This window comes from Eimeria acervulina, genomic scaffold (genome assembly GCF_000499425.1).
Source record: "Eimeria acervulina Houghton genomic scaffold, Eah_scaff90, whole genome shotgun sequence".
Lineage (NCBI taxonomy): Eukaryota > Apicomplexa > Conoidasida > Eucoccidiorida > Eimeriidae > Eimeria > Eimeria acervulina.
Genome location: NW_013549531.1, coordinates 61561 through 71560, shown reverse-complemented (window position 1 = coordinate 71560; position 10000 = coordinate 61561). Strand labels below are relative to the sequence as shown.

The 10000-nt window shown below is 47.1% G+C and overlaps 2 protein-coding genes across 2 annotated transcripts in view; both read left to right on the top strand.

Moving 5' to 3' along the window:
• EAH_00015150 (kelch motif domain-containing protein, putative) overlaps nucleotides 1–3956 on the top strand; it is a gene marked incomplete at both ends in the record, with an annotated part of 4892 nt that extends 936 nt beyond the window's left edge. Inside the window, 9 exons of the mRNA XM_013394139.1 lie at nucleotides 1–200; nucleotides 471–650; nucleotides 912–1388; nucleotides 1563–1634; nucleotides 1971–2299; nucleotides 2584–2692; nucleotides 2868–3205; nucleotides 3587–3658; nucleotides 3888–3956. The exon at nucleotides 1–200 is cut by the window's left edge and continues 4 nt beyond it. Coding sequence (XP_013249593.1) covers nucleotides 1–200; nucleotides 471–650; nucleotides 912–1388; nucleotides 1563–1634; nucleotides 1971–2299; nucleotides 2584–2692; nucleotides 2868–3205; nucleotides 3587–3658; nucleotides 3888–3956 — 1846 coding nt within the window. The remainder of the gene's footprint in view (nucleotides 201–470; nucleotides 651–911; nucleotides 1389–1562; nucleotides 1635–1970; nucleotides 2300–2583; nucleotides 2693–2867; nucleotides 3206–3586; nucleotides 3659–3887) is intronic.
• Nucleotides 3957–5369: 1413 nt separating this feature from the next.
• The window catches only part of EAH_00015140 (DNA replication licensing factor, putative), a gene marked incomplete at both ends in the record, with an annotated part of 11082 nt that continues 6451 nt past the window's right edge, over nucleotides 5370–10000 (top strand). Inside the window, 11 exons of the mRNA XM_013394138.1 lie at nucleotides 5370–5372; nucleotides 5589–5634; nucleotides 5731–5810; nucleotides 6018–6115; nucleotides 6399–6585; nucleotides 7374–7450; nucleotides 7911–8074; nucleotides 8301–8398; nucleotides 8805–9076; nucleotides 9301–9360; nucleotides 9798–9879. Coding sequence (XP_013249592.1) covers nucleotides 5370–5372; nucleotides 5589–5634; nucleotides 5731–5810; nucleotides 6018–6115; nucleotides 6399–6585; nucleotides 7374–7450; nucleotides 7911–8074; nucleotides 8301–8398; nucleotides 8805–9076; nucleotides 9301–9360; nucleotides 9798–9879 — 1167 coding nt within the window. The remainder of the gene's footprint in view (nucleotides 5373–5588; nucleotides 5635–5730; nucleotides 5811–6017; nucleotides 6116–6398; nucleotides 6586–7373; nucleotides 7451–7910; nucleotides 8075–8300; nucleotides 8399–8804; nucleotides 9077–9300; nucleotides 9361–9797; nucleotides 9880–10000) is intronic.

Below are 10000 nucleotides of genomic sequence, written 5' to 3'. Positions count from 1 at the left end.
TTTGCTGCTTGTTGCTGGAGGAGACAGCACCTCGGGGCTGTTGACCTTTGCTGAAGTCGCGGAAGGATCTGCTGCTGCTGCTGCAGCTTCTGCTGCTCCTGCTGCTGCAGCAGCAGATGCTGCTCCTGCTGCAGCAGCAGCTGCTGCTGCGGTGTCTTGGAAGACAGCAGGGAACCTCCATCAGCCCCGATGCAAACACGGTCAGCTGCTGCTGCTGCTGCTGCTGTTGCTGCTGCTGCTGGGTTTGCTGCTACCGCTGTTGCTTCTAGAGTTGCAACAGAGTGGCTGCTGCTGCTGCTGTTGGGCTTGCTGTCGCTGCTGCTAGAGTTGCTGCTGCTGCCCTAATGCGTGAATTAAGCGGAGCGAGAAGGGCCTTCTCGTTGGTTTGCTGCTGCTGATTTTGATTGCTGCTGCTGCTGCTGCTGCTGCTGCTGCTGCTGCTGCTGTTGCAGCTGGGTGCGTGGTTGCAGGGGTGCTTCCGGTGGTGCTTGGCGGCAGCAGCCGCAGCAGGTGTAGCAGCAGCAGCAACAGCAGCAGCAGCAACCCCGCCTTGGCCTCTGTAGAAATGTGCGACCCTCTGAGGCATAGCGCGTGGATTAACCTGCCCCCGATGCTGCAGCAGCGGCAGCAGCTTGCTGCAGTTGCTGTGGGTGAGCCTGCTGCTGCTGATATTGCTGCTGCTGTTGTTGCTTCTGCTGCTGCTGTTGCTGCTGCTGCCGCTGTTGTTGCTGTTGTTGCTGTTGCTGCGGTTGTTGCTGCAGCATCAGAGAATGCAGAGCGGTCAGTGTATCTAGCTGCTTTTGCTGTTCGTACAGCTGCTCCTGCTGCTGCTGCTGCTGCTCTCACGCTGCTTATAGCGCTGCAACTGCAACTGTAACTGCTGCTGCTGCTGTTGCTGCTGCTGCTGCTAGGCAACATGATTGTAGCGCTTGGCGGCAGAGACAGCACCGGTAATAAGGGCCTGGTCTTAAAGACGTGCGAGAGACTTCTTCTACCCTTGGCTTATGAAACCCCAGCTGCAGCAGCAACTCCTGCTGCTGCTGCTGCTCCTGCTGCAGCTGCAACAGGTGCAGCAGATGCTCCAGCAGCAGCAGCAGGAGCTGTGGCTGCAGCAGCACCAGGATGTTCTGCTGCTTCGCCTGCAGCAACATCACCAGCAACATCAGCACAAGCTCCAGCAGCAGCAACAGCAGCACAAGCTCCAGCAGCAGCAACAGCAGCACAAGCTCCAGCAGCAGCAGCAGCAGCAGCAGCAGATTGGTTGCCGAGTAGTAGCGGCCGCCCGTCTTTGAAAGGGGTGATTAAACCCTGGAGTTTGCTGCCTCCCCTGCAGCAAGCCAGATGCAGATTTGCTGCTGTTCATGTACAGGGCAAAATCTTCTGTGTCGGTGCGTAGGGTTTAGGGTTTAGGGTTTAGGGTTTAGGGTTGGTATGGGGTAGGGGAAGGCTCTAGGGCTTGCTAGGGTGGTTTAGGGCTGCGGTGTAGGCTTTAGGGTTTAGAGTTTAGGGTTTAGGGTTTAGGGTTTAGGGTTTAGGGTTTAGGGTTTAGGGTTTGGTTTCAGGGGGCCTGGGTGGAGTGCGGGCGCTGAGGTCGGTGGAGGTATTCGACATAATAACGAACACCTGGATAGAAGGTTAGCAGGGGTTGCTGCTGCTGCTGCTGCTGCTGCTTCTGTTGCAGTTGCTGTTGCTGGGCTTTATGCTGCTGCTGCTGCAATCAGTTGCTGCATTTGATGATGCTGCTGCTGCTGCTGCTTTTCCTGCCCGCGCCTTTCGCGGTTGCAGGGGCGTTCCTTTGCCTCTGCTGCTGCTGCTGCTGCTGCCGCTGCTGCAGTTGCTGCTGCAGTTGCTGCTGCAGTTGTTTGTTTGTTTGTTTTAATACGAAGGCCCTCCTTTAAACCTTCCCCGAATTGATGCTTCTCTGCTGCTGTGGTTTGCTGCTGATGGGAGGCCGCTGCTGCTGGCTGTAGGCGGCTACAGCGCAGCAGAGGAGACAGACAGCAGCAGCAGCAGCAGCAACAGCAGAAGCAGCAGCGGGCTGCTGTCTGCGGAAGCCCTTGACCTGCAAGCGTACTTTGCTGCTGCGTTCGGAGAGGTGCTGCAGCCGCTGCAGCCGCAGCAACAGCAACAGCAACAGGAGCCGCAGCAGCAACAGGAGCAGCAACACCAGCAGCAACAACAGCAACAGCAGCAGCAGCAGCAGCAGCAGGAAAAGGAGGTGGAGTGGGTTTTGTATGAACGATGTGGTTTACCTGCTGTCTCCCCTGGCTGCTGCATTGTCGACTGTCCCTCTTGGGCTGTAAGCAATTGCTGCTGCTGCTGCTGTTGCTGCTGCTGCTGCTGTTGTTGCTGCTGCTGTTGTTGCTGCTGCTGTTGTTGCTGCTGCTGTTCCTTATGGTGTTGCTGCTGTTGCTGCTGCTGCTGCACAAGGTGCTTCAGCTCTGCGCAGCTGGCTTGGGTTGATGCAAGCCGGGGGGAAGAGCAGCAGCAGCAGCACTAGCAGCAGCAGCAGCACTAGCAGCAGCAGCAACAGCAGCAACAACTAAGCAGCATCTGCTGCTGCGTTTTATATTTTGCTTTTAGGCCTGGGCCTCGCAGCTGCCAGAAGAATCGATGCGGCAGCACAGCAGCAGCAGCAACTCAGCAGCAGCAGCAGCAGCAGCAAAACCTAAAGGGATGCTTCAGTCCTCTGGTAGGGCGTCGCTGTTGCTTGGCTGCTGCAGCAGTTGTTGCTCCTGCTGCTGCTACTGCTACTGTTGCTTTTGCTGCGGCTGATGCTGCTCCTGCTCCTTCTGCTACTGCTTGTGCTACAACTGCTGTTGCTGTTCCTGTTGCTGCTGCTGCTGCTGCTGCTGCTGCTGCTGCAGGTCGGCGTCTCGTTCCTGAACGGCTGTTTACTGTAAATAAAATGTCTTTTGGTTTGCCTCCAACAACAGCAGAAGAAATGCAGCGGTTGCTGCCCCGGGGTCGTGTTGCTGCAGCAGCAAGTCGTTTGCTGCAGCAGCAAGCAGCAGCAGCAGCAGCAGCGGCAGCAGCAGCACGAACAGCGGCCAAGCCAGGAGCAGCAGCAGCAGCAGCAGCTCAAAGATCAGTTGCTAGGGAAGCGCTAGAGCAGCAAACAGCTCAAGACATAGCAGCACTTCAGCTTATTCAAACACCAATGAACAAAGCAGCTACTGTTGCAGCAGGAGACACAAAGACAAAGGTAAAAAGGCAGCAGCAACAGCAGCAGCAGCAGCAGCTGCTGCTGCTGCTTCCGTTAGTTGTCTCTTTGGTCTCCCTCTTCTTCTTTGTCTTGAATGCATGCAGCAGCAACTGCTGTCCAGCCGGTTATCTTCTGCTGCTGTCTCTTCTGCTGCTGATACTCACACTTTTGCTGCTGCTGCTGTCTCTTCTGCTGCTGCTGTCTCTGCTGCTGCTGTCTCTGCTGCTGTTGTCTCTTCTGCTTCTGCTTTTTTTTGCAACTGCTGCTATATTTTCTGCTGCTGCTACTCACCCTATTGCTCCTGCTGTGTCTTTCTGCTGCCGCTGCTCCCACTGCTGCTGCTGCTGCTGCTGCTGCTACTGTCTTTTTTGCTGCTATTAGGTTCTTCAGGCTTTCTACTCAAGCAGCGCTTCGTCTGCTGCTGTCCCCACCTACCGCCGCTCTCCTGGAAAGGTAACCAACGGTTTGCAGCGATGCAGGGTTTAGGGTTTAGGGTTTAGGGTTTAAGGTTTTAGGGTTTAAGGTTTTAGGGTTTAGGGTTTGGGGTTTAGGGTTTAGGGTGTTGCGATGCTGCGGAGGAGAAACGGCACCCTTTGCTCAGAGCTTGGAAATACAGTCGGGGGCGAAGAAACTAGGGTTTAGGGTTTAGGGTTTAGGGTTTAGGGTTTGTGGTTGTTTGCAGGTACAAGAACTGCGACGTGCCTTTGAGTCTGCTGCTGCTGCTGAGCGATTGAAGGAGCCTCCGGGTTAAAACCCGCGAATTGTTTTTTATCTTCTTGAGGGTTTAGGGTTTAGGGTTTAGGGTTTAGGGTTTAGGTTAGGGCGTTGTTTCCTGCGTTGCACTGCTGGGCAGTGCAGTGCAGCGGAGGAGATGCATTTTAACAACACCTAAACCCTAAACCCTAAACCCTATGGGGTCTTCGTCTGATGTGCGTGTACACCCCAAAGGCGTTTGAACTCTCACCTTCTGCTGCTGCCCTGAGAAGTGCTGCAGCAATTATTTTAAAAAGTTTTAAGGGGTTTGAGTTGTATGCGTCGAAACCCTAAGGAGAACAATAAAATGCAGATACAAAAGAATATAGAGATAGGCTGGCCCCAAACCCTAAACCCTAAACCCTCAAGAAACCCTCAAAGATATATACAAGAGAATTTTGCCGCTCAGTCGCGGAAGCAGCTGCACATACACCCGAAGTTGAAGTTGTGTATACGCATATATATATATATATATCACAAGTTGTATTATATACACCCCAATACATTTATATATATGTATAACCAGTTGTATATACACTCGAAGCTGTGTATACACCCCGAGGTTTAAATACACCCGAAATGCCCAACTTCACATTTGGGTGAAGCTGTGCATTGTACGTAGAACTTGAGGTGTATATACACCTCAAATTGTGCATACACCTGAAGCTTTTAATAAATATCTCAAGCAAGCTAAGCATATACTTAAAGCTGGGCATACACCTGAAGCTGCCTATACACCCGAAGAGCGGCAGCAGCAATAAAACAGGAAGCTGCGCATACACCAGACGAGTTCTTCTTATAAAATTACAAAGCCTTATAATATTTAATTAAATTTTATATATATATTTTTAATTAAAATTCATTAAAACTTTATTTAAAGCCCCGACAACCCGCGCTCAACAACCCTGGGGTGTATAAACACCCCCCCCACTCCAATCACCAGGGCTTGCGTAGAAGCTGAAGGTAGAAATGAGTCAAAAAGGAAGTAAAAAACAATTAGAATAAAATAAATTAATTTTATTCTGCATAATTTCACTTTATAGACACATAATACTTCTTACTACCCGAAAAATAGACCTACATTTAGCTGCCAGTACACCCCGCAACACCAAGGGGGGTAATATATTACTCTTCTTCTCCTTGATCTTCTCTATTTTGTTTCTATTTTCTTTCTTTGAGGGTTTAAGGCTTAAGGTTTAGGGTCTAGGGTTTAGGGTTTAGGGTTTAGGGTCTAAGGTTTGGGTTGTATAGAGGTGGTATTGTGTGCAAATCCTCCGCCTCTGCATTATTTTGTTCTTCTTTGTTTATTTTATTTTTTTCTCTTCTCCTTTTCTTCTTTTCTCTCTAGAGAGAGTGATTAACATTCGCTGCTGCTGCTGCAGCAAACGAGGCGCCTGCTGATCTACTCACAATGGTATGATTAGGGTTTAGGGTTTAGGGTTTAGGATTTCTGTTGTCTTTACGTGCAATCGATTGCTGGCGTTCAAACCCTTCAGAGCCTCCCTTCTTATCTCTCACCTACTTCTGCTGTCTCCTGCTGCTGCTTCTTCCTTTTAACTTCGTCCTTCTGCGTTTGCTGTTGCTGCTGCTGTTGTTGCTGTTGCTGCTGCTGCTGTTGCTGCTGCTGCAGCCTGGTAGTCAATCGCACGAGTCTGAAGAAGAGCGACAGGCTCGCCGTAAGTCTTTTAACTTCCGCCCCTAGAGTCTACCCAACCCCAGTTTAGGGTTTGGGGTTTAGGGTTTAGGGTTTAGGGTTTAGGGTTTGTTTTCAGTGTCGGATCCGGAAATTGATGATGGAGAGGCAGAAGAAGAGGAAGCGGCAGACAATGACGAAAACTATGATTATCTACAGGTACTGTTTTTAGGGTTTAGGGTTTAGGGTTTAGGATTTAGGGTTTAGGGTTTAGGGTTTAGGGTTTAGTTGCGTTTGTTTTGACTTGTGGTATTTAAAGTAGGGTTTAGGGTTTTGAGGCACCTCAGCGTTTACTGTTCCTGCAGTATCGCCACTTCTCTGGGTTTAGGGTTTAGGGTTTAGGGTTTAGGGTTTTGCGGTGTATAGGCAACTCGGAGACTGGACGCGGAGGAGTTGCAAGCGGAAGAAGAAGGTGAAAGATTAATTGATGATAATGCAGACGATGGTTTCGTCTTTGGCATGAAGTGCGCTAGGGTTTAGGGTTTAGGGTTTAGGGTTTAGGGGTTTTTTTAACATAGTGTATACAATAAATAAAATAAGCAAAAGATATGAATAAATAAATTAAATAAAAAGACTAGGAAAAATATATTATTTTGAGTGTATGCATACAATAGAAAAAGCAAACATAAAATAAAAATGAGTAAATAAAATAAATAAATAAATTATATAAACCCTCAACGCTAAAAAGACAAAAATATAATATATATATATATATATTATATTTCGGGTGTATGCATGTGCATGCAGAGATGCTGAGAAAGAAGCAGCAGCATTTTATGCAGCTGGTTTAAACGCCGATCGCGAAGACTCTGAATTGCTTGATGACTCGGAAATAATAATTGATGAAAATAAAGAAATTAAGGCTAGAAGAGCAGCAGAGAGACACCTGAGAGCAAGAGAGAGAGTAAAACAAGCATCAGGAGACAGAAGAGATGTCTGGCATCTCCTTTTAGGTTTGTCTCTATCCTATTTTTATTTTCTTATTCTCTTCTTTCTTCATCTTATTATTTCTCTTTATTCGTCTCTTCTTGTTTTAGGGTTTAGGGTTTAGGGTTTATGTTGAGACATATACATATATTTATATATACAGACATATATATACATATATATACAGATATATATATATATATATTTATAAGTGCTGGTGTTTAAAGTATTTCCTTCTGCATGCATGCATTTGAATTCAGAAGAAGACGAAGACGAAGCAGCAGAGATGGAGAGACTGCTGCAGCGAGTGAAGCAAAGGAGACAGCATTTAACAAAGACAGCAGCACAAGCAGAAGCAGTTAATCTACGAGACCTGCAGCAAGCCAAGGTGCTCACAACTGTCTCCGTCTACTGTCTCCTCTTATTCTTCTTTCTGTCTCCTTTTACTGTCTCCTTTTACCGTCTCCTTTTACTGTCTCCTTTTACTGTCTCCTTTTACCGTCTCCTTTTACTGGATGTTTCTTCTGTCTCCTTTTGCTGTCTCTTTCAGTCTACTTTTCTTCGTTTTTCTTCTTTTCTGTTTGCTGTCTTGCTGTCTTCTTTTGCTGTCTCCTTTTGCTGTCTCCTTTATCTGTCTCCTTTTGTTGTCTCCTTTAATTCTTTTTTCTGTCTCTTTCTGTTGTCTCCTTTTGCTGTCTCCTTTAATAGCTTTCTCTGTCTCTTTCTTTTGTCTCCTCTAATATTCTTCTTTTTTTCTGCTGTCTCCTTTGCTGTCTCCTTTTGTTTGTTTTGCAGAATTTGCTGGCCGACTCAAATCCGCGTTTAGTTGCGTTTGGGGAGGAACACCAACAGGCATTAGATACTCTATTTAGGTTCGTCTTCTGTCTCCTTTGTTTATCTGTCTCCTTTATCTGTCTCCTTTATCTGTCTCCTTTATCTGTCTCCTTTATTTATCTGTCTCCTTTATCTGTCTCCTTTATCTGTCTCCTCTGTCTGTCTGCTTCGTCTGTCTCATTTATCTGTCTCATTTATATGTATCCTTTATCTGTCTCCTTTATCTGTCTCCTTTGCTGTCTCCTTTATCTGTCTGCTTTTACCTCTCTTTTGTCTCCTTTTGCTGTCTCCTTTATCTATCTGTCTCTTTTTGTTTGTTTTGTCTGTCTTTTTTATTTGTCTCTGTCAACTGTCTGACTGGTGTCTCCTCGCTTGTCTCTTGTTTATCTGTCTCCTTTTGTTTCTCTCTTTTTATTGTCTCCTCTCACACCGCAACCGCTCCTGCTGCTGCTGCTGCACTACCTGCTGCTGCTGCACTGCCTGCTGCTGCTGCTGCAGGTATTTTCTCTATAATTTTTCTCTTTCTGCTTACAAGAGCCAAACGCTCGTAGCGCATGAAGAAGGAGACACCGAGCAGCAGCAGCAGCAACAGCAGCAGCAGCAGCAGCAAGAGGAGTCAGGGACGCCTTATTACCTTGAGAAGATTAATCAGCTTATCCTTGGTAAGTTAACTGTCTCCTTTTTATTTGTCTCCTTTTTATTTGTCTCCTTTTTATTTGTCTCCTTTTTATTTGTCTCCTTTTCTCTCTCTTCTTTATTCTCTTATCTGGTTGTATTCATATTTATTTATATTTATATTTATATTTATATTTATATTTATATTTATTTATAGTTATTTATATTTATTTATATCTATACTTATATTTATTTTAATTGTCTCCTTTTCAGCTGACAAGAGAAGTTTAACTGTCGATGTCCGCCACCTTCTATTTATCTCTGATCAAATTATTCGCTGGCTGGAGCTGCACCCCACACCAGCACTTCAGGTACCCTGCAGCAGCAGCAGCAGCAGCAGCAGCAGCAGCAGCAGCAGCAACTGCAGCAGCAACAGCAACAAGCACAGCAGCAGCAGAACCCCACATACTTCTGTTGCATCACAGTCCTTTTAGCAACACCAGCAGCAGCAGCACCATCAGCAGCAACACCATCAGCAGCAGCAGCAGCAACAGCAGCAGCACCATCAGCAGGAGCAGGAGAAGGAAGAGTATAATTGCAATGAGTATTTTGTGTATTTGTTTAGGTGCTTGACGAAGTAATAACAGCAGAAGCTGCTGCTGCCTGCCCCTCTTTATACAGCACTCGTTTATGTCGCTGTCTCCTTCTCAACTGGCCTTACAAAACTCAGCTTCGAAGTCTCAGGTGTACAGACCTCAACACACTCGTATGCGTCAGGTAAACAGCAACAGCAGCAGCAGCAACAGCAGCAGCAGCAGCAGCAGCAGCGAAAGCAGCAGCGGAAGCAGCAGCAACAGTAGCAGCAACAGTAGCAGCAACAGCAGCAGCAACAGTAGCAGCAACAGCAGCAGCAACAGTAGCAGCAACAGCATCAGCTGGAGCAGCAGTCATAGCAGCAGTAGTAGTAACAGCAGTAATAGTAGTAGTGGTAGTAGCAGCAGCAGCAGCAACAGCAGCAACAGCAGCAGCAGTAGCAGTAGCAGCTGTTTGTAAGTATAACTTATTTCTTCCGAATCTCCTTCAAAATTCTCATTAATTCTCTTTCTGCTGCGCTTTGTGTTACTGCTGCTTCTGCTGCTGCTGCTGCTGCTTCTGCTGCTGCTGCTGCTGCTGCTGCTGCATGTGTTGTGTTTAGCGGGGTCGTAACACGCCGATCAGCGGTGCTGCCTCGTCTGCGTTTAGTTTATTTGCGCTGCTCGTTTTGTCTGCTGAGTGTATCGGATGCTCCTCTGCAGATTGTAGAGGGGCAGAAGCATATACCTCTTCCCAAACGGTAAACCCTAAACCCTAAACCCTAATCAAGAGCAAACCCTAAACCCTAATATGAGGCAAACCCTATACACTCATCTGCGTTTTAACATAAACCCTAAAACTTTCTAGACCCTAAACTGCTCAAACCCTAAACTCTAGCAGTCTTTAAACCCTAAACCCTAGCAACGTTTAAACCCTGAATAAGATTCAGGATCTCTGTTGAGTGGTCTTTGTGACAGTAGTGTTTGCTGCTCTAGTGTTTGCTGCTGCTGCTGCTATTTTGCTGCTGCTGCTGCTGCATTTTCCTTTTTGATTTGTTTCAATTGGAGTAGATGTTATTTTTGTCTCCATCGGAGAATACAAAAAGAGGCTAGTCTCTCGACGGTTTAGGGTTTAGGGTTTAGGGTTTAGGATTTAGGGTTTAGGGTTTAGGGTTTAGGGTTTGGGGTGTATGTGCAGATGCCCCAACTGCCAAGGGTCTCGTTTTACGGTTGATCGCCTTAAAACATCATACACGGATGTACAGAGACTCACGTTACAGGTCTGCTGCTGCTGTTGCTGCTGCTGCTGCTCCTTTATCTGCTTCTCTCTATCTGTGTATGTCTCTCTCTCTCTCTCTCTCTCTCTCTCTCTCTCTATATATATATATATATATATATATA